This window comes from Gorilla gorilla, chromosome 11, assembly GCF_029281585.2.
Source record: "Gorilla gorilla gorilla isolate KB3781 chromosome 11, NHGRI_mGorGor1-v2.1_pri, whole genome shotgun sequence".
Taxonomy (NCBI): domain Eukaryota; kingdom Metazoa; phylum Chordata; class Mammalia; order Primates; family Hominidae; genus Gorilla; species Gorilla gorilla.
Window position 1 is genome coordinate 72,932,114 of NC_073235.2, and position 24,446 is coordinate 72,956,559.

General features: G+C 40.5%; 1 protein-coding gene across 1 annotated transcript in view; it reads left to right on the plus strand.

Moving 5' to 3' along the window:
- The window catches only part of MYO3B (myosin IIIB), a 446,006-nt gene that overhangs the window by 226,782 nt on the left and 194,778 nt on the right, over positions 1 to 24,446 (plus strand). Inside the window, exon 21 of the mRNA XM_055379151.2 lies at positions 7,216 to 7,295. Coding sequence (XP_055235126.1) covers positions 7,216 to 7,295 — 80 coding nt within the window. The remainder of the gene's footprint in view (positions 1 to 7,215; positions 7,296 to 24,446) is intronic.

Genomic DNA, 24,446 nt, shown 5'->3' on the forward strand with positions numbered 1-24,446 from the left:
AAAGTGGGAGGAATCTGAGTAGCCAAGAGTTGCCCTATCATTTTTTCTCACCTTTCATAGTTTTTTTGACTAGCCAGTGATCACACAGAGATTTGGTGCGACTTCCTGGTCTTTTCTTGCTCTCTCCTTTGAGACCTTTGTGAACAGTTCACAGCAAATAATAATAAAATACTACCTAATGTGAAATGAGTAGTTGCCTTGCTCTAGTCCTGTGTTGACAGTGCTTTTTGTGAGTTGTCTTGTTGAATCCCCATAATAACTCTTATGGGAGGAAAACAGGTGGTACTGTTTTCTTATTATGGACTAGGAAACTGAGGCTTTGAGAAGTCAACTTGTTCAAAGTCACGCTCCTGACAAATGCAAAGCCCTGCAAAACTTCACTGGCCCCCAGGACTCAGAAGCTGCTGTCTCACACTCCCTACCCCACTGATTCACTGGGGGGTGGCCAGGTTTCTCCTTATGTGCAGAGAGATTGATGGGGTTTAGGGCTCACTGTGCCAAAATATGGCCCCTTGACCTATTGAATATTTTAAGCTGAAGGAATTTGAGAAAATGACAGACGCAGGAATGTCACTCTTAGCCCCCACCCCCTTCTCCCTTGAAGCAGGTCATAAAATCTAGGAAGGTTTTTTCTGACCTTCTCCTAAAGTAGGCTGTAAGACTGTCATGTAGGAGCTGCTCTTCCTATACCCACAGAAAAGAAGCGTCTTTATCTCTGCGGACACAAGGACACAGAGAAGAATCTGAACAAATAGGCCTTGCTAAGTTTCATTAGTTTTTTACCATTAGATGATACTTTTTCCTATCATATTTCTTTACTACTCTCCTTTTTGTTTCCTTATAAAGGCTCTAGTGTCAACTAAAACTTACGTTAATTTTTATGCTTTTCACTTAGTAATCTGTCCTTTGTTATAAGTGCCTCAACCATGAACCTAGGATGGGTAGAGAAAAAGATATTTTTCCTCCCCTGAAGGATCCTTAATGCCCAGTCTACTAATCAGTGTCTGTGTCCTCAACCCTCACAATGGTGCGCTCTATTGTCTAACTTCTTTCTCGGGAAAACTTCCTTCAGCACCTTTTTTCTTCCATATTCATCTTTTTCAATGATTAGCAGTGTCCCAGTTGGAGACTTTTTCTTGTTGTTGCAGTAAAAAATATATATAACATGAAATCTCTCTTTTTAAGTATACAATACAGTATCAAATATGTGCACAGTTTTGCACAGCAGATCTCTAGAATTTTTTCATATTATGTGACTAAAACTCAATACCCACTGAATAGCCACTCCCACTTCCTCGTGCCCCCAGCCACTGACAGCTACCATTCTACTCTCTGCTTTTGTGAGTTTGACTACTTTTGATATCTCATGTAAGTGGAATTGCGCAGTACTGTGTTGCTGTGACTGGCTTATTTCACTTAGCCTAACGTCCTCCAGGTTCATCCATGTTGTAGCGTATGGCAGGATTTCCTTGGTTTTTTTTAAGGCTGGGTATTCAATTGTATGTATATATCAAATGTTCTTTATCCATTTACCTGTTGATAGGCATTTAGTTTGTTTACACTTCTTGGCCCTTGTGAATAATGGTGCAATGAACACAGGAGTGCAAATATCTCTTGGAGATCTTGTTTTCAATTCTTTTAGGTAAATACTCAGAAGAGGGATTGCTGTATCATATGGTAGATCTATTTTTAATTTTTTGAGGAACCTTTATGCTACATTTTCCATAGCAGCTGCACCATTTTATATTCCCCCCAATAGTGCAGAGAGTTCTAATTTCTCTACATCCTCTTCAGCACTTGTTTCTGTTTCTTTGATGATGACCATCTTAATTGGGATGAGGTAATATTTCTTTCTTTTTTTTTTTTTTTTTTTTTTGAGACGGAGTCTTGCTCTGTAGCCCAAGCTGGAGTGCAGTGGCACGATTTTGGCTCACTGCAGCCTCCCCCTCCCAAGTTCAAGTGCTTCTCCTGCCTCAGCCTCCTGAGTAGCTGGGACCACAGGCGCCCACCACTATGTCTGGCTAACTTTTGTATTTTTAGTAGAGACAGGGTTTCACCATATTGGTCAGGCTGGTCTCAAACTCCTGATTTGTGATCCACCAGCTTCGGCCTCCCAAAGTGCTGGGATTACAGGTGTGAGCCACCGCGCCCGGCCAAGGATGAGGTAATATTTCATCTCATTATAGTTTTGATTTTCCTTTCCCTAATGTTTAGTGATACTGAGTATCTCTTCATATACCGGTTAGCCATTTGTATGCCTTCTTTGGCGATATGTGTAGTCAAGTCCATATTTAAATTGTTTTTTTTTTTTTGGGCCAGGCATGATGGCTCACACCTGTAATCCCAGAACTTTGGGAGGCTGAGGCAGGCGGATCATGAGGTCAGGAGATTGAGTCCAGCCTGGCTAACACGATGAAACCCCGTCTCTACTAAAAATACAAAAAATTAGACGGGCATGCTGGCGGGCGCCCGTAGTCCCAGCTACTCAGGAGGCTGAGGCAGGAGAATGGCATGAACCCAGGAAGTAGAGCTTGCAGTGAGCCAAGATTGTGCCACTGCACTCCAGCCTGGGTGACAAAGAGAGACTCCATCTCAAAAATAATAATAATAATAATAATAATTTTTTTTGTTATTTGGCTTTTTTACTATTGAGTTGTAGGAGTTCCTTATATATTTTGCACGTTAATCCTTTATTAGCTATATAGTTTGAAAATAGTTTCTCCTATTCCATAGCTTATCTCTACAATTCGTTGATTGTTTCCTTGGTTGAGTAGAAGTTCTAGTTTTATGTAGTCCCATTGTCTATATTTGCTTTTATAGCCCATGTTTTGGTTTCGTATCCAAAAAAATTGTTGCCAAGACTAATGTTATGAAGCTTTTCTCCTATGTTTTCTTCTAGGAGTTTTATAGTTTCAGTTCTTTTTTTGAGACAGAGTCTCGCTCTGTCGCCCAGGCTGGAATGCAGTGGTGCTATCCCTATTCACTGCAAGCTCCACCTCCCAGGTTCACGCCATTCTCCTGCCTCAGCCTCCCGAGTAGCTGAGACCACAGGTGCCCACCACCACGCCTGGCTAATTTTTTGTGTTTTTAGTAGAGATGGGGTTTCACCATGTTGGCCAGGATGGTCTCAATCTCCTGACCTTGTGATCCGCCTGCCTCAGCTTCCCAAAGTGCTGGGATTACAGGCGTGAGCCACCATGCCTGGCTATAGTTTCAGTTCTTGCATTTTAATCTTCAAGCCATTTTGATATGATTTTTGTGTATGGTGTAAGGTAACAGTTAAATTTTATTCTTTTGTATGTGGATATTCACTTTTCCTAACACTGTTTGTTGAAGAGATTATTTTACCCCATTGTATACTCTTGGTGATTTTATCAAAGATCATTTGATCATGCATCTGTTGTGTGTTTATTTCTGGGCACTCTGTTTTGAATTCAGGAAATGTGAGTCCACCAGCTTTATTTTTTTTCTCACTGTTGTTTTGGCTATTCTGGGTCCTTTGTGGTTCTATATGAATTTTAGGATATTTTTTCTATCTGCAAAAGATGCCATTGGGACTTAATAGGGATTACACTGAATCTGTAGAATGCTTGGGATAGTATGAACATTTTAACAATGTTAAGTCTTCCAACCCATGAACAGTGATGTCCATCAGTTTATTTGTGTCTTCTTTAATTTCTCCCAGCAATGTTTTGTAGTTTTTGGTGTAAAAGTCTTTTGCCTCCTTGATTAAATTTATTCCTATTGTATTTTGATGCTATTTTAGATGGAATTATTTCCTTAATTTCTTTTTTGAATAGTTCATTTTTAGTGTATAAAAATGCAACTGAATTAGCTGGGATTGGTGGCGCGTGCCTCTAATCCCAGCTACTCAGGAGGCTGAGGCATGAGAATCACTTGAATCTGGGAGGTGGAGGTTGCAGTGAGCTGAGATCACACCACTGCACTTCAGCCAGGGCAACAGAGTGAGACTTTGTCTGAAAAAACAACAGCAACAACAACAACAAACTGATTTTTGGGTGTTGGTTTTTTTTTGTTTTGTTGTTTTTTTTTTGAGACGGAGTCTCGCTCTGTCCCAGGCTGGAGTGCAGTGGCATGATCTCAGTTCACTGCAACCTCCGCCTCCTGGGTTCAAGTGATTCTCCTGCCTCAGCCTCCAGAGTAGCTGGGATTACAGGTGCGTGCCACCACGCCCGGCTAATTTTTGTATTTTTAGTAGAGACGGGGTTTCACCATGTTGGCCCAGCTGGTCTCGAACTCCTGACCTCGTGATCCACCCGCCTCGGCCTCCCAAAGTGCTGGGATTACAGGCATGAGCCACCGCGTCCAGCCTGGGTGTTGGTTTTGTATCAGCAATTTTGCTAAAGTTAGTTCTAACATTTGTTTGTTCTAACACTTCTTTTAATGTGGAATCTTTAGGGTTTTCTACATATAAGATTGTGAATGGAGATTAATTTTACTTCTTCCTTTCTGATGTGGATGCCTTTTATTTCTTTTTCTTATCTAATTGCCCCAGCTAAGACTTCCAGTACTATAATATTTTGAATGGAAGTGGTGAGTGTGTGAATCCTTGTCTTGTTTTTGATCGTGTGGAAAAAGCTTTCAAATTTTCACTATTTGGTATGATGTTAATGTTACTGGAAAGGGATCCCGATCCAGATCCCAAGAGAGGGTTCCTGGATCTTGCACAAGAAAGAATTTGGGATGAGTTCATAGAGTAAAGTGAAAGCAAGTTCATTAGGAAAGTAAAGGAATAAAAGAATGGCTGCTCCATAGGCAGAGCAGCCCCAAGGGCTGCTGGTTGCCCATTTTTATGGTTATTTCTTGATTATATGCTTAATAAGGGGTAGATTTGTCATGAGTTTTCTGGGAAAAGGGTGGTCAATTCCCGGAACTGAGGGGTCCTCCCCCTTTTAGACCATATAGGGTAACTTCCTGATGTTGCCATGCATTTGTTGTCATGGAGACGGTGGGAGTGTCTTTTAGCATGCTAATGCATTATAATTAGCATATAATGAACAATGAGGATGACCAGAGGTCACTTTCATTGCCATCTTGGTTTTGGTGAGATTTGACCAGGCTTTTCTTTTTTTAACTGCAACCTGTTTTATCAGCAAGGTGTTTATGATCTGTATTTTGTGCCAACTTCTTATCTCATCCTCTGACTAAGAATGCCTAACTTCCTGGGAATGCAGCCCAGTAGGTCTCAGCCTTATTTTTACCCAGCCCCTATTCAAGATGAAGTTGCTGTGGTTCAAATGCCTCTGACATTTCACTGTGGGATTTTCGTAAATGGCCATTAATATATTGTGGTAATTTCCTTTTATTTCTTTTTTTTTGTGGACATATATTTTTATTTCTCTTTGGTAAATATCTGGAAGTGTTATTGCTGAGCTATATGAATTTATGCTTACTTTATAATAAATTTTCCACCTGATTTCAACAGTAGCTCTAATATTTTGTATTCCTATCAGCAATGAAGTTTCCAGTTGTTCCTAATACTTGCAAACACGTGTTATTGTCTGCCTTTTTTATTTTAGCCATAATAGCAGGTATGTAGAGCTGTATCATTATGGTTTTTATTTCTACTTCCCTAATGACTAATTAAGTTAAAGTTATATCATGTGCTTATTTGCCCTTTGAGTATCTTCTTCAGTGAAGTTTCTGTTCAAATATATTGCCCATTTATTAATTGATTGTCCCTCTTCTTGTTATTTAGTAGGAGGTGTTCTTCTTCTTCTTTTTTTTTTTTTTTTATTATACTTGAAGTTTTAGGGTACATGTGCACAACGTGCAGGTTTGTTACATAGTATACATGTGCTATGTTGGTGTGCTGCACCCATTAACTCATCATTTACATTAGGTATATCTCCTAATGCTATCCCTCCCCACTCCCCCCACTCCCCGACAGGCCCTGGTGTGTGATGTTCCCCACCCTGCGTCCAAGTGTTCTCATTGTTGAATTCCCACCTATGAGTGAGAACATGCGGTATTTGGTTTTCTGTCCTTGAGATAGTTTGCTCAGAATGATGGTTTCCAGCTTCATCCATGTCCCTACAAAGGACATGAACTCATCCTTTTTTATGGCTGCATAGTATTCCATGGTGTATTGTGCCACATTTTCTTAATCCAGTCTTTCATTGATGGATGTTTGGGTTGCTTCCAAGTCTTTGCTATTGTGAATAGTGCCGCAATAAACATACGTGTGCATGTGTCTTTATAGCAGCATGATTTATAATCCTTTGGGTATATGCCCAGTAATGGGATAGCTGGGTCAAATGGTATTTCTAGTTCTAGATCCCTGAGGAATCGCCACACTGTCTTCCACAATGGTTGAACTAGTTTACAGTCCCACCAATAGTGTAAAAGTGTTCCTATTTCTCCACATCCTCTCCAGCACCTGTTGTTTCCTGACTTTTTAATGATCGCCATTCTAACTGGCGTGAGATGGTATCTCATTGTGGTTTTGATTTGCATTTCTCTGATGGCCCGTGATGGATGAGCATTTTTTCATGTGTCTGTTGGCTGCATAAATGTCTTCTTTTGAGAAGTGTCTGTTCATATCCTTTGCCCACTTTTTGATGGGGTTGTTTGATTTTTTCCTGTAAATTTAAGTTCTTTATAGATTCTGGATAGTAGCCCTTTGTTAGATGGGTAGATTGTAAAAATTTCCTCCCATTCTCTAGGTTGCCTGTTCACTCTGATGGTAGTTTCTTTTGCTGTGCAGAATCTCTTTAGTTTAATTAGATCCCATTTGTCAATTTTGGCTTTTGTTGCCATTGCTTTTGGTGTTTTAGTCATGAAGTCCTTGCCCATGCCTATGGCCTGAATGGTATTGCTTAGGTTTTCTTCTAGGGTTTTTATGGTTATAGGTCTAACATTTAAATCTTTAATCCATCTTGAATTAATTTTTGTATAAGGTGAATTTCCTTTTATTTCTAATTTGTTCAGTGAATTTAATAATTTTATGTTCTTTCTTTTTGCTTATAAAATGAATATAAATTCAATTTATAAGTTACTTACAAATTATTTTAAACTTATAAATAATTATTATAATTTATATCATCAAAGTGTCAAAATTTTCCAAATTTTAAAAATTCAGAGCAGAGTATTTTGAAAATTCAGAAAAATACAAGGACCCAAAGGGAAAAATTACTCATGATCCTATTCCTTAACTTTTCCTTTAATTTACGTTCTTTGTGGTCTCTTTCTCAGGTAATTTGGCCCATACAAGAGCTAGGATAACAGTGGCCTCAAGATCTTTGCCTCCACATTTCAGTGCTGGGAAAGCCAAGGTGAGTAACAGATTTGCACCAAATATGGCATGGACTGGCAGGTACTCTTGACCCAGGGATAATCTTAGAGTGGGCAGCATTAGTTCCCTTCAAGCAGCCCTCTGCCTAGGCAGTCTAGTAGAGAGATTAAAGGCATTTAGGAAATCACGAGTTAGGAAATTGGAAACATCATGGAATCCTTACAATCCTGATTCTCAGAAAGAGCACTTAAGAACAATGCTACCTGAAAAAATAAAGTCTAAGAAAAGATAAAGCATTTCTCTGACACTACCAGCAAGCTAGTGGACCAAATGGAATCAGGGAGGAAAGAAACTACAGTGTTTCCTATTGCTCTCCTTTGCCCTCTGAAAAATGAGTTGTACACTCAACTGTGCAAAGGAGTTATTAGAAGGGTTAAAAAAATATCCAGCTGTAAAATATGTCTTTAACTGTTCTATCCTTCCAGCTAAAGTTTAACAAGAGTCTTAAGGACTGCTTGGTTAATATTCATTGTAAGTGCTAACAGAGAAACACAGTTATCTTGAAGGTGTTGGAGTAAAGGCTGGTCACGTTTCTGGATTTTCTTATCTTTTGGTTTACGCTGAAAATTTATTTGATAAAGAATAAACAATTTGGCCACATGTTAATACTGTTGAATAGTATTCCAAAATTGATACAGATATACATATTTATGTTTACTTTGCTTGAGAATAAAAGACTTATTTGCAGAGTAGGAACTCAAATCATTTTTTGTTAAAAATAATTTTTATACCAATATTGCTATTATAATTCATTGTAATACCCTACATTTCAACCTTGCTACTTCACGGCAAAACATTAGTACTATCTGGGCCTCTAGAAGAGATTTACACAGGAGTTTCAGTGGTTCTGATGGCCTCTTGATAGCGCATGTAAAATTTTATCTGTATTTAATACAGTTGGTTCTCATTATTTGTAAAAGTTGTGCTCTCTAGAGTTGCTGCAAACTCTGAATCAGCAAATACTGAACCATTGCTTCCAGGAGGAAATACGGGGTCAATACTTGGGCCACAATATTTCTGTGAAGTGATCAATGCATAACCTCATTTTACACGTTTCTGTTAAAAGACACCCTATTTAATATATGTTTATTCTAAATAATTATAGTCAGTATTTTAAAATATAAAACAGTATGTCAATTGCAGCATTTGTGTCATTGAACTCACAATCAATAGCACTGTAACACATGCCTGAACAATAAGTATTTTCTCCATGAGGCATATCACAACCTTCTTGTGCTTAGAAACACTAGACAGCACCACACTTGCGGGGATACATTTTTTTTTAATATTTTTGAGACAGAGTTTCACTCTTGTTGCCCAGGCTGGAGTGCAATGGCGTGATCTTGGCTCACCACAACCTCTGCCTCCTGCATTCAAATGATTCTCCTGCCTCAGCCTCCTGCGTAGCTGGGATTACAGGCATGCACCACCTCGCCCAGCTAATTTTGTATTTTTAGTAGAGACGGGGTTTCTCCATGTTGGTCAGTCTGGTCTCCAACTCCTGACCTCAGGTGATCCGCCCACCTGGGCCTCCCCAAGTGCTGGATTACAGGCGCTCGCCACCACACCTGGCCCCCTTTTTTTTTTAGACAAGTTCTCACTGTTATGGTCCAGGCTGGAGTGTAGTGGCATGATCATATCTCACTGTAACCTTGAATTTCTGGCTTCAAGGATCCTTCCACCTCAGCCTCCAGAATAGCTAGGACTATAGGTGGGCACCACCATACCTGGCTAACTAAAAAAAAATTTTTTTTGTAGAGATGAGGTCTTGCTATGTTGTTCATGCTGGTCTCGAACTCCTGGCCTAAAGTGATCCTTCTGCCTTGGCCTCCCAAAGTGCTGGGTTTGCAGGTGTGAGCCACCACACCCACCCTGGGTTGGGCAGGGGTGGGGGGCAGCATTTTAAACAGCAAAATTACCAATGGAAAATCACAAAAATGCAAAAAAAAAAAAAAAAGTGGTACTTAAACAGACCTCAAAAAGGACACTTGTTTATGAGAGCTGAAATAAGAAGGCAGAGAATCATCCTCTTTGACATCAGCTGGAAATGTGTGCGTCAGGGGACTGAGCATTTCTGTGAATGACCATGAAAGCATTGCAGATATTGACTTTGGGTTACAAATAAATTTTAGCAAGTAGGCAAATCCTCAGATAATGAAGATGGATTGTCTATGTGGTTTTTTGGAGTCACTGGCTTCCACCAGTTCTAAAAGGGATTATGACACAGAAACATTAAAGAACTCCATGTCATATTTCCTGTCAACCCACATTCCTCTCCTTTCCTCTGTCTGATTTTTGACTACTGGCCTAAGGCATATCCCCTGCCTTCCACACCCATAGCACCAGCAAAGTGTTGCCTCCCTCCCTGTACTATCTACCATGGCTCAGACCCTGCCCACATGAAAAGTGTGCCTTCTAGTGTGTGGCATATATTTACGTTATTAATGATAATGTGTATGGGTCTGATGAAAATGACTAAAGATTTGTTTTCACTTAGAAAATGAGTTGAAAATCCTAATAATTAAGGCATCAAAAATATGAAGTGCAGTAATAGCAATAAAAAATGAAACAAAACCAACTCCAGTTACTATCTGACTTATCCAAGGTAAAATTACAGAAGTGGCCCTGGATAAAGCTGGGCTCTATAAGTGTGGGGGAAAAGTAATATTGTTTCCTCACCCATCAAAATGTTTATGGCTGAGACCTCTATAACAAAAAACAGATTAACAAGAGAAAAGCCTACAAATTTATTTAATATAAGTTTTAGATGACATGACAGCCATCAGATATGAAGACCCAAAAAAAACAGGGAAATCTGTGTATTTTTGTGGTCAGTTGTACAGAATTATGACTGAAAAACAAAAGGGTATGATTTAGTGGTATTAAACTCGGGCTTTCTTAGCAAGGACTGTTTGCTCAGATTCTTCTTGGTGTCCCTATATGACATTCCTTACCTCTGGGTACTCCTTACCTCAGGTCAGGACATCTGTCACATGAGGGTCTTCAGGGGAGAAGGGAGGGAGAATGGCAGAGAGTGACCTTCCTAGGTATTCTGGCCTGCTTCAGAGAAGAGCTGTGGGAAGGTGAGAGTGGCCTTCCTGCTTCTGCTGTTTAAATGCCTAAGTCCCATGTTTGGGGATAGCATGTCCTTTACTCTGTCAGCTCCAACACATGGAGCAGCACTGCACAGTCAGTTTTCAATGTGTCTTGCTTTCTATTCAGTACTCTAACGATGTTTGAGACCAGTGGTGCTGTAGGGTTTTTTTCTTCTTCTTAAGGGATAGATGTATCACTTGATAGCAATAAAAATTCTTCTAAAGAGGCTTTGTCAAGAAGATAATAAATATGAACACTTTTGAGGCTTCAGGATGCAAATAGTGAGCGCTAACTAAGAACAGGAGGAAATTCTTCAGTTTTCATTTATTGCCAAAATCTAGATGGTTTATGGGATTCTTTGGAGTCTATATCTTTATCCAAGAGTAAACTTAGTTGACAAATGAGGCAAATCTTTTTACTGATACCGTGCTTTCAGACTTTTATTTTATAAGTTATATAAACCACATCGGGTGGTGTAACCACCCAGTGGGTTCATCTTGGCCACTGCCTAGACAGAGCCAATTGATCAAGATGGGAATTGCAATAGAGAAAGAGTAATTCACACAATGCTGGCTGCGCAGGAGACCAGAGTTTTATTATTACTCAAATCAGTCTCCTCGAGTAGTCAAGGATTGGAGTTTTGAAGGATACTTTGGTAGGTAGGGGGCAAGTCAATCAGGAGTTCTGATTGGTGAGGCCAGAGATGAAATAATAGGGAGTTGAAGCTGTCCTCTGGCGCTGAGTCAGTTTCTGGGTTGGGGCTATAAGACCAGATGAGTCAGTTTATTGATCTGAGTGGTGCCAGCTGATCCATCGAGTCCAGGGTCTGTAAAATATCTCAAGCACTGATCTTAGATCTTACAATATTGATGTTATCCCCAGGAGCAATTTGGGGAGGTTTAGAGTCTTGCAGCCTCCAGCTGCTTGACTCCTATACCATAATTTCTAATCTTGTGGCTAATTTGTTAGTCTTGCAAAGGCAGTCTAGTCCCCAGGCAGGAAGGGGATTTGTTTTGGGAAAGGGCTGTTATTGTCTTTGTTTCAAAGCTAAGCTATAAACTAAGTTCCTCCTGAAGTTAGTTCGGCCTACACCCAGGAATGAACAAGGACAGCTTGGAGGTTAGAAGCAAGATGGAGTCAGTTATGTTAGATCTCTTTCACTGTAATAACTGTCTCAGTTACAATTTTTGCAAAGGTACTTTCAGTCCCTTTCTTTGGGTTTTGTAACACCTTATTCTTCAGATTTGGGCTATGAAGATGGAAAAAGGATGAACACCACTCTAACATCTTCCTGCTGAACAGGGGGCATAGTGGGGTTAGGTATTGACCCCTAGGTAAGAGGAGTAGAACTGCTTTGCAGCTGTCTGCATGTACTCATAGGTGCCTGGTTGGGGTTTCAAGGCTTACATGACAAGGGTGTTAGTATTCTCATCTATAGTTTTAATGCATTTATAGAACAGCATACTATACGGTAAATAATGCATTCTGGGATAAGCAGTGCAATTCTAAGTTTTAAAAGTAAAGATTTGAAAGCATTAGTTTGGGGAATTGTAGCTCACAGATAATTTAGAATTTAATCCAAATTGCAGAAAATAATAAAAACTCAAGAACAACTAACAACAGGTGTGCGATAGTTTGTTTTTTTTTTTTTTTGAAGTATAATTTTTCTCTCACTAGTCCCCAATTTTACTAAAGATAAATCATAGTAGGTCAAATTTACTTGCAAAATAAATTTTAGCCCTATTATGCTTGGCTTGATTATTTGCATAAAGTCCAGTAGGAATAATTATTTGCCATATAGGATCTTTTAAAATTGGCTTTGCTGAAACTTTGTTCTACAAGGAATCTCAGATTGTACTTTTAAAGCCTTGAAGCCCAGTCACAGATTTATGTATGCCTGCAAACACCTTTATGAGTTGAGTGAATTTTCCTCCTCTGAAGGTCCTAAGGTAACTTGGTGCTCCTGGGCCTGTCAGAAAGTGACATTCTTTATTTACTACAGATCAGGAACCCAGTACATGGACTGTGTAGACAAGGTATGAGGCCAGCTTTCCCTTTATTAGCTCTATAAGTCAACTTTGATTATTTAAAGAAAGCATACCATTCCAGTCAAAGCCTTGGTAAAATAACCAGTTTCTCCAATTGTGCCCTGTTACAAAAGAAATGAGATTTTTATTGCAGTTATGCAAAAAACTAGACTGCCATAAGTTGAGAATACTCACAAATAGTTTCTAAATTCTGGAGGAATCAGGTAGAGAGAAAGCAATATGCTCCAAATTTCATTCATGGGAGTATACTTTACTCAATTGCTAAATGTTCTAAATAACTCAAAAAAAAAGTTTTCTTGGCTGAACGCAGTGGCTCATGCCTGTAATCCCAGCACTTTGGGAGGCTGAGGTGGGCGGATCACCTGAGGTCAGGAGCTTGAGACCAGCCTGACCAACATGAAGAAACCCCATCTCTACTAAAAATACAAAATTAGCTGGGCGTGGTGGTACATGCCTGTAATCCTAGCTACTTGGGAGGCTGAGGCAGGAGAATTGCTTGAACCCGGGAGGCAGTGGCTGCGGTGAGCTGAGATCGCACCGTTGCACTCCAGCCTGGGTGACAAGAGCAGAACTCTGTCTCAAAAAAAAAAAAAAAAAAAAGAAAAAGAAGTTTTCTTGACTCTGAAAAACAAAAGGATTAGCAGTGTTTATCACATCAGCTCTCCATGAGTCCTAGAAGTTTGTTTTGTTTCCTCTATTCCAATAACACAATTTCTACATTATCAGAGACCTGCATTCAAGAGAACCCATCAGAGCCCTATATCTGATTATAAACTGCCTTCTGAAAAAGGTCAAAACAAGACAACTGTCTGTGGATGACAAAAGTCTTAGGACAGCCACTATTAAAGCTACAATTGACTAGGAATTTTGGTTACTTCTGTGGCATACAACAATTTTACATAATAATTAAAAGGCTTAATATACATTAAATTATATCAGAATTATAGAAGCTTCCTATAATTTTGGAACACATACAAATAACGTATTTATAAAAATACAGTCCAAAGAAAGCCAAACATCATTTCATATTTGACAATGTTTCCTGTGTGATTTTTATATAAAATAAGCAAATACATCATTTTTGCACTTTAGGGGACCTGATATCTAAAAGATTAATTAGGTCAGAAAAAGACATACTTTATAATTAAATTTTGGAAACTTTGTCACATATCAAAGGTTTACAACACTGGATATCACTAAATAGAATCCCAGGTCACCGTAAGTCGTTCATTTAGCCAAAATGATAACCCAGAAATTTTAAAAAGGAAAAGACCTGTACTCTGATAGAGAGGAGACTCAGCTTTCTAGACAACAAGATCCTATGAAGACAGCATGAGGCCAGCTGAATCTGTCCCTTCTCTCTCCCCTCCCTTTTTTTTTGTAGTTTACTCAAAAGGCAAACAAGATTTGTTTTAATTGTCTCTTAATATTACATAAAAATCTTTTTCAAAAGAGAAAACTAAGTTTCATGTTTGCTTTAGGGCATCTTTAATGCTAAAGCTAGTTTTTAATAAAATTTTATAAATTTATGCAGTTTTAATTAGTTTGACCATAAGGTAAGATTTTCATAAACTTCTTATAACTCTTTACAATTTTCTGTTAAACAGATCAATTTTTTTAAAAGAAAACCCTGTTATTCAGACACATGGGCCCAGATTCTGGCTCCACATCAATGTGCTTTTATTTTAATGTTTGAGCTATAGAAAAATACTAAACAATTCCCTTCAACTCTTAGCCAACTTGCTGCTTCTCACAGAACTTCCTTTATCAGATCAACCCTTCACAAACCTTTCCAACTTGCTTAAACCTTCAGTTTTGTCCCTTTACTCTTTTAGTTTAAGACATTCTTTAAAACCCTCTGAACTAGACAAAATTACATTCCCTTTAACAAAAACCATATTCCCATGCCTTCTTATAATTTCCCACCAAAACCACATTCTACTTTCCTTCTATACCTTGCAACCTTGCATGTAAAACTCTTTTTCCAGTGGACTCAAGTACATGTTACACTATTAACTTTTTGCATCTTTCATTTTTGGTGAAAAGCCTGATAAGTAAATGATTTTAATATATACTAGCTGTGGAGCCTAGGACACCAGACAGAAGTACAAATAAGGTTTGATTCTTCCTAGTACAGGTAGGCGGCATGGCTTACGCCACATGTCCCCAGACCTTATCTAGAACCTAATGGCTCCAAAGTAGGTAAGTCAAACAGTTTTCAAAAGTCAGAGAAGCAGTTTATTACCTTAAAGCATTTAACAAACCTAATATCTGACCTAATTTAGACCAAATGTTTTGACCAAATGTCTAAATTTTGAAGACATTTTTATTTTACCAATAATCTTTAAAAGTGTCTTTATTTCCAAAAGATTACTAAAGTCACATGAACAAAAACTTAAAGTTTCTATTTTTCTGACAAAATATTTGATTTAAGCCCTCATTTTTACCCCCAATTGTTCAGAGCACTTTCATATATAAACATCACACAAACAGACATAAATATACACAGAAAAGAAGATCCAGTAGTTGTCAAGATTTTCATTTGTCAATAATTGGATTACTGGCTTCAGGGTGGAGCCCTTGGAGGAATAGGGTGAGGAAAGCTTGCAGTTTTCAGGGCCTAATAAGCAGGCACAGCTGGAAGGCAAAAACAGATCCCCAAAATTAAGGGTCCCATTTTTATATCACATCCTGGATCCCCAAAAAGAGGAAAACACTATGGAAGAAGACAGTGCAATGCTTTTACTGTGCATTTTATTGCAAGGCAACCCAAAGCCAATCGGCCCATTTTGTAATCAGCCCATCTACATGGGAGTCTCATCTCTCAGTGGAAGGTGGGGATGTTTGCACACCTTCCAGATGGCCAAGCATGCTTCTCTAATCCAAGCATGCAAAGAGCCAAGTATCCCTCCATAACAGCCAATATCCCTTAAAGTTGCTATACACCAAGGCTAAAGGCTTTCCCATAATGCAAAGTAATTTCTGATACCCCCAAAAGTGAAAAAAAAAAGGTTCAGGTAACATAACGTAAAACCAAACAAAGCCTTAGATTTTGAGAGCGATCTATCCACTTTCAATTCCTGGGGTTCCATGAGGAAAACAGGTTTTTTCCAGAATGGGGTCTGTGGTGCCACCTCTGTTTTTCCCCAGGAGTCCAGGCTTTTGAAATTCTTAGGTTCTCTCATGTGGGCATCAAGAGCAGCAAAAAGACAAAATGGAGAAAAATAATTCCGTCAACTGAGAAGAAAAGCCTTTTTCAGAAAAATATGATTCAAGAAGAGGAAAAAGATAAAGGCCTTTTAAGTATGTATAGCTTGGATATCCATTTTAATTAAGCTGATTTTAACAGTAGAGCTCTTTTGTTTTTTTAAAAAACTTAAAATCTCTTATTCCAGACTCCAGCCAGGAAAGCCAATATTTTTGGCTTTTGAATTCTACCACAGGTAACCTCCCAGTGAAATTAATAAGTTTTAACTAAGGTTATAACTTAACCATGGATGCATAAAGTGTCTCAAAGAGACAGTAAACAGTTTCTTTATTTACAAGATTTAGAATCTACCCAAAGATAATTGAGAGAAATAAAAAATTAAGACAGGAAATCAGAAGCCATCCATAGGGGAAAATAATCAATAAATGGCAAAAAGTTACACAAATAACAAACCAGAAAGGACTGATTTCCTAAGCGAAGAATTGAACCTAGGCTGCCATTGTCAAAAAAACAAAGCCTTAGCTATGGAGCTACAACATTAAGCAGTTCTTATTGTTCTTCCCAGAAGAGGCCTAGAGTAGCCAATTTTGAGCTTGCAAAGGCTTTAAAGTGCTTAAGATAATTTTTAGGGCTAGCTATGACATGAACCACAAAATCCTTGTCCTCTGGATGGCAGAGACTAAAATAAAGTATCCCCACATGGTCACATGGTTAAGATTTTAAGGACATAAAACAACAGGAGAAACTTCATCCAGTATTGGTTTCAGGGGCCTGCAGCAAAGTTTGTAACTGACAAGCCTGCCAGGCTGGCTTGAAAAGTAGGGGTTTAGGGGTCCACAGCCCACGTTCTACCCTGTGGCACTGCCTCTCCATTACAGAAAGACAAATTCTTTGCACAAAGTACACCAGATTTGCTGCAGCCTAATAAGACGAGTCTCACAAATCCTTTTTTTCTATTAATCAAACCTTTGCAGAAGAGACAAACAGTGATGTTTACCATTTACACACACACACACACACACACACACACACACACACACACACACACACACACGAGAGAGAGAGAGAGCGACCAACTGACCAGAAACCTGGCTGGTAAGAAATTCTTACCCTTTTTGCCAGCATACCAGGTACCAGGTTTCTGGGCTCCCTTTCTCTGCAACTTTCGGAAGAACAGAGCAGCTTTTGGTGACCCTGCTCACCACACCATAGCTGTGGGGACGAAGCCCCATTACAAAAGAAAATGATCACTTTCTGTTTTATGGAACCATAGGCAAAAGCTTTCTAGTTTTGCAAGATGCCGCCCCATAGTCTGCATGAGGAACCGAATTAACATTTTCCATCCCAGTCTAAGCAAAATACGCATAACAAAACAGACACTAGTCACCTCATTCCACACCCAATATTGACCTAACAAGGCTCAAACTTTCTCCCATTGGTCTCTGTCATCTTTGATCCACTTAAGGTGAGGAGGGATGACCTCCAACCAGGAATTCAATGAGTGGTCTCTGGGCAAGACGAAGAGTGGAGAATCACAGAGTCAGGCCTGTTGAGCTTTCATCAGGGCTAACCGAATGCGATTACACTTACAGAGGGTTCTTCAAGTTAGGCCTGCTGGACTTTGGTTAGCAGTTTCTTCAGAGATCCATTCCACGCATACAAACACACACACACAACAAAGACAAGATGGACAGAAGGCCTTCCAAATCAAGATCCCTTGCCAAGAATTCCAAGAGTATTCCTTCCAAACTAACCTCCTATTCTCCATCTGAGAAATCTCCCCAAAATCTTCCTGATTGAGGAGAAATCTCCGGAACCAAGACTCTTCTTACTCATTAGGGAGGGCCAGCTGAGACCTTGAAGGAACCAAACCTATCAGGAGAAGGGAGGAGGTGTTGGCAGCTCTTAGAATACTCACCAAATCAGACACCGATAATGGGGCTACAGCTACAGACACTCCAAGATTGGGCTATAGACAGAGACACACCCTGCGATACGGCTCCAGTTACAGACACCCTGTGGTGGAGCTACAGACAGACATCCTACCATGGGGCTACAGTTATGAAATGTCTCCGCAGGACTGTTTCTCTATTGCAATTAAATTCATGCACATTGGGCTGGCAGTGACCTACCAGTAGAGACAGTGCCCGAGTCAGCCCCTAATCCAAGAGAACTAGGTGGCTGCTTGGGCTGGCCTCTGGATCCATCAAAGGAGAGGGGCTACCGAACCACAGGCAGGTAGCTACAAAGGCAATCCCAGACCAGCCCCCAAATTTGTAACCACCTAACGGGCTCACTTTGCCCACTGCCTAGACAGAGCCGATTGATCAAGACAGGCGAATTGCACTAGAGAAAGAGTAATTCACATAGAGCCAGCTGTGTGGGAGACCAGAGTTTTTTTTATTACTAAAATCAGAGAATTTGGGGATCCGAATTTTTAAGCATAATTCTGTGGGTAGGGGGGACAGTGCATTAGGAGTTCTGATTGGTCAGGTCAGAGATGAAATCATAGGGAGCTGAAACTGTCCTCTTGCACTGAGTCAATTCCTGGGTTGAGGCCACAAGACCAGATGAGCCAGTTTATTGAGCTGGGTGGTGCTAGCTGATCCATCGAGTGCAGGGTCTGTAAAATACCTCAAGCATTGATCTTAGGTCTTACAATACTGATGTTATCCCCAGGAGCAATTTGGAAAAATTTAGAATCTTGCAGTCTCCAGCTGCATGACTCCTAAACTGTGATTTCTAGTCTTGTGGCTAATTTGTTAGTCCTGCAAAGGCAGTCTAGTCCCCAGGCAGGAAGGGGGTTTGTTTTGGGAAAGGGCTGTTATTGTCTTTGTTTCAAAGTGAAACTATAAGTTCCTCCTAAAGTTAGTTCGGCCTACACCCAGGAATGAACAAGGACAGGCTGGAGGTTAGAAGCAAGATGGAGTCATCAGATCTCTTTTCACTGTAATAATTGTCTCAGTTATAATTTTTGCAAAGGTGGTTTCAGTGGCAGTGTATAATGTTTAAGAAATATGGTTTAGGAATCAAAGTGGGTTCAGATATAGGCATGGCCGTCTACTGGCTGTAGGACTCTGGGAATTCTACCTAAAATATGTTAGTCTTAACTTCCTCATATGTGGTATGGGAAGAATAATATTATTTACCTCATAGGTTATTTTGAGAATTTAGTGACATAACATAGGAAGTGTTTAGTACAGTGATTTCAGATAGGAAACACTCAATATATACTGTATTACTCAAGTTTTGATAACTATTTAAAATTCCATGTGTGGAGCCCATATGTATATAGAAGCTTGCTCAACTGCTGTGGTGTAGGGACTGTAACACAATTTGTAAAACTTACTCGTGACTACTCTGAAGGCTAACCATTCACAAGGAACCAAACAGGATGTTTATCATGTGGGCAGAAAGCACGCTTCCTCAGCTCCAACTGACTTACATTGTTTTGTAAGTCCGTGTTGTAGGAGGAAAGTATACTGGGTTAGACAGACAATGGTTTTGTCCAGAATATGGCTTCTATTGATCATTTTGATATTGGTCTTATAGGGGCCAAGGGAAGACTTCCTCACTCTCTGAAAGTTTGCTGAAAATAAACTGACAAGAGGCAGATTAATATGAGAAAATGCATACAGATGTATTAACGGGAATAGGGGAGAATCACAGAGTGATTACCCACCAGACAAATGGTACACAGATGGTTATATAACCTTCTTAAGGGAGAGGGAGATGGAGAAGTGTGGATATTTTGGTGGGGGGGGGGGGGCGGTAAATGATTTTAGGGGAATTTAATGGCCTTGAAGAACATACAATGGCCTGGGACAAAGTCTGTTAGGTCTGCAAAACAAACAATGGTTTGGGACAAGTCTGTCCAGTTGCGTTGACAGACTGCAGCCCTTCTTCCTGTGATAGGAGTTTAGTTAATGAAAAACTCAGGAAAGGGATCACAGGTAATTGTTTTCTTTGGTGGGTCTAGGCTTTAGGCAGATAAATGAATTTCAGAGAACAGCTTCATCCTGGGCTATGGGAGAGACAGAGGATTAAGAGATGGGGGTTGGGGGTATCAGAGAGACCTTGATTCTTCTTCAGTTCAACATGTCAACCTGGGGTATATGAACCCAGTTCAACATGGGGTATATGTTTCTGTACCCCAACAGTTTCATTAGAACTATTTTTCTTACCAATAAATATAAAGATCTCCTTGCTGAGTTGCATGGTAGCAGAACTCTCCTTCTGCCACTGAACGCACTTTGCATCCTTGGTATTTAAAACTACGCTAAAACTAAATCAACCACAGTAATGATGGAAGGAGAACTAATGTTATTTGTTATATGTGCGCAAGGCAGCAGTTTTGACTGACCAATTTTATTAATGAGGAAAACAGAGGCTTTTAAAAGTTAAATACAGTTATCAGTCACTTAATAAAGTGATATATTCTGAGGACTCCGTCATTGGGTGATTTTTGTCGTCATTCATTCATAGAGTGTGCTTACACAAACCTAGATGGTATAGCTTACTATACACCTAGGCTATAAGCTATCGCCTTTTGCTGTGAGACTACAAACCGGTATAGCATGTTACTGTACTGAATACTGTAGGCAGTGTAACACAGTGGTATTTTTGTATCTAAACATAGAAAAGATACAGTAAAAATGTGGTACAAAAGATTAAAAATGGCACACCTGCATAGTGCACTTACCATGAAATGGAGCTTACAGGACTGGAAGTCACTCTGGGTGAGTCAGTGAGTGTGTGGCAAGTGAATATGAAGGCCTGAGACATTAGTGTACACTCCTGTAGACTTTATAAATAATGTACACTTAGGCTATACTGAATTTATTTTAAAATGCATTTTATTCAGTAATAAATTAATAACCTTAGTTTACTTTAACTTTTTTTTAATGAACTTAAAAAGGCCTGTAAAACAAAGAATGGTTTGGGACAAGTCTGTCTAAAAGACTTTTTCACTTTTTTTTTGTAATAACACTTAGCTTAAAACACAAACACATTGTACAACTGTACAAAAATCTTCTTTCTTTATATCTTTATTCTATAAACTTCTATTTAAAAATTTTTTACTTTTACTTTTAAAATTTTTTGTGAAAAACAAAGACACCAACACATACATTAGCCTAGGCCTACACAGGCTCAGGATCATCAATATCACTGTCTTCTACTAATGCCACATCTTGTCCAACTAGAAGGTCTAACACACATGGTGTCATCATCTCCTATGATAACAATGCCTTCTTTTGGAATACCTCCTAAAGGACCTGCCTGAGGCTGTTCCACGGTTAATGTTTTTTGTTTTGTTTTTAATGTAAGTAGAAGGAGTACACCCTAAAATAATTATTTTTTTGTTTCTTTGAGACAGAGTTTCGCTGTGTTGTCCAGGCTGGAGTGCAGTGCCATGATCGTGGCTCACTATAACCTCTGCCTCCTGGGTTCAAGCAATTATCCTCCCTCAGCCTCCTGAGCAGTTGGGACTACAGGTGCCCACCACTACGCCTGGCTAAGTTTTATATTTAAGTAGAGACAGGGTTTCACTTTGTTGGCCAGGCTGGTCTCGAACTCCTGACCTCAAGTGGTCCACGCACCTTGGCCTCCCAAAGTGCTGGGATTACAGGCATGAGCTATCGCACCTGGCTAAAATAATGATTACAAGTATTGTAAATACGTAAACCAGTAACATAGTTATTTACTATCATTATCCAGTATTATATACTGTACATTATTGTACATGCTCTGCTTCGATATAATTGGCAGCACAGGTTTGTTTACACCAAATCACCACAAACACATGAGTAATGAAGTGCACTATGACATTATGTCTACAACATTACTAGGCAATGGGATTTTTTCAGCTCCATTATAATCTATGGGACTACTGTAGTATATACAGTTTACCATTGACTGAAATGTCCTACTTCTATGGCACATGAGTGTAACAGGTGCATGGCCACACAGCTAGCAAGAATTTCAACCAGGTTTGTCAATAGCAATCACTCAGCCTAGGAAAGCTTTTCTGGTCTCTTTTTTTATCCTAAGGTAAAAAACATATACGTTGGAGAGGATTTTCTCTTTGTCAAATCCCCACTTTTGGGAAGAATTATTTGCTAGATGATGCCCTAATAGAACCCACTTTCCAGGTTGTTTCTAAAAGCATTTTTGGTTAAAAAATTAAATGATGCTACTACTATTATATTAATGAAATTAGCTCAGGCAGACAAACTCTTAGGCTACACAACAGCCTTCTCAGCCCTTTTGGTTTGGAGTTTTGGGGCTGGCTTTGGAGCTCCGTGGAAGGCCTGATACAGAGAGAGGTCTAGTTTAAAAGGCTGAGAGAAGCAATTTCTGGTTTGTTCCTTGTCGGAAATTCTTTTAGATCCATTCCAAGTTCAGGAGAACCTTATGAATATGCAAATATACAAGAGATCCCTCGCCAACCGAAGACCTTTTTAAATTCTTAAATTAGAAAATACTCCAATAACATATTGTGAATTGGTGGGTTCTTGGTCTCGCTGACTTCAAGAATGAAGCCACGGAGCCTTGCGGTGAGTGTTACAGTTCTTAAAGATGGTGTGTCCAGAGTTTGTTTGTTCCTCCTGTCCGGAGTTTTTCGTCCCTCCCGGTGGGTTCGTGGTCTTGCTGGCTTCAGGAGTGAAGCTGCAGACCTTTGCAGTGAGTGTTACACCTCATAAAGGCAGCGTGGACCCAAAGAGTGAGCAGCAGCAAGAGTCATTGCGAAGAGTGAAAGAACAAAGCTTCCATGGCGTGGAAAGGGACCCCAGCGGGTTGCCACTGCTGGCTCTGGCAGCCTGCTTTTATTCCCTAATCTGACCCTACCCACATCCTGCGGATTGGTCCATTTTACAGAGAGCTTATTGACCCATTTTACAGAGAGCTGATTGGTCTGTTTTGACAGGGTGCTGATTGGTGGGTTTACAAACCTTGAGCTAGACACAGAGTGCTGATTGGTGCACTTACAATCCTTTAGCCAAACACAAAAGTTCTCCAAGTCCCCACTAGATTAGCTAGACACAGAGCACTGATAGGTGCATTTACAAACCTTTAGCTAGACACAAGGTGCTGATTGGTGCATTTACAAACCTTTAACTAGACATAAAAGTTCTCCAAGTCCCCACCCCCACTCAGGAGCCCAGCTGGCTTCGCCTACTGGATCCTGCTGCAGGTGGAGCTGCCTGCCAGTCCCCGCGCCACACTCCTGCACTCCTCAGCCCTTGGGCAGTCATGGGACCGGGCGCCATGGAGCAGGGGGTGGTGCCCGTCGAGGAGGCTCAAGGCTCGGGCCGCATGAGAACCCACTGGGGATGGGGGGGCTTGGGCATGGTGGGCTGCGGGTCCTGAGCCCTGCCCCACGGGGAGGTTGCTGAGGCCCGGCAAGAATTTGAGGGTGGTGTGGGCAGGTGGGGGACCTGGCGCACCTTCCGCAGGTGCTGGCCCAGATGCTAAGCCCCTCACTGCCCGTGGCCAGCGGCACTGGCCAGCCGCTTCCAGTGCAGGGCCCACCGAGCCTGCGCCCACCCGAAACTCATGCTGGCTCTCAAGGGACGCGCAGCCCTGGTTCCCAGCCCATACCTCTCCCTCCTTACCTCCCCGCAAGCAGAAGGAGCCAGCTCCGGCCTCGGCCAGCCCAGAGAGGGGCTCCCACAGTGCAGCGGCAGGCTGAAGGGCTCCTCAAGCGTGGCCAGAGTGGATGCTGAGACAGAGGAGTCGCCAAGAGTAAGCGAGGGCTGCTAGCACGGGCTGCTAGCATGTTGTCGCCTCTCAATATCACCTATTCTAGGCCGGGTGTGGTGGCTCACGCCTGTAAACCCAGCACTTTGGGAGGCCGAGGTGGGCGGATCTCAAGGTCAGGGGTTCAAGACCAGCCTGACCAGCATGGTGAAACCCTGTCTCTACTAAAAATACCAAAATTAGCCAGGCATGGTGGTGTGCACCTGTAATCCCAGCTACTCAGGAGGCTGAGGCAGGAGAATCGCTTGAACCCAGGAGGCAGAGGTTGCAGTGAACTGAGGTTGCGCCATTGCACTCCAGCCTAGGTGACAGCGTGAGACTCTATCTCAAAAAAAAAAAAAAAAAAAAAGACATATGACCTATTCTGTCAAACACAGTACTAAGTATGTAGGTGGTGAATTACAGATAAGCATTAGCATTTCCAGGTTGTATATGTCAAAGAATAGGTTTTTACTTTATTTCCAAACATCACTCTGTATGTGATTGCAAGGACAGAATTTAAAGTCCTGTTGAAACACAGATGCTGTGCAGTTAGACAGGGCCCGTCACTAGCTGGGAGCTACCTCCTGACCACATAGCCTTATAACTTTTAGAGTGCAAATTGGTGCTTAACTCTGCATTTTTCCAATTTGCTGTAGGGAACTGGTGCTGATCTTGAAAACAATACAGATTATTCCTTTTATTTATTTATATTTTATTTGTGCAGATTTATGGGGTACATGTGAAATTTTCTTATAAGAGTATTCCTTTTAAATTGTGTTTCAGCTGAATTAATACACATCAAGGATTTTTTGGTCACTAAACTTAAATTCTCAAATGCTAAGTGTCTGTTATAAGTTCTGAGGGAGGGTAATAGGTCAATTCATAAACATCTACCAACAGAAAATTATAAATGAGCTTTTCAGCTGCCTGGGGGGCTGGTGCTCACTAGTTAATTTGAATAAAAAGGGAGGGAAATGAAGGAGGAAAAGCCAGGTTCAAAGCAAGAGGTGCTTCTTCAGGGAGGATCTCTTAACAA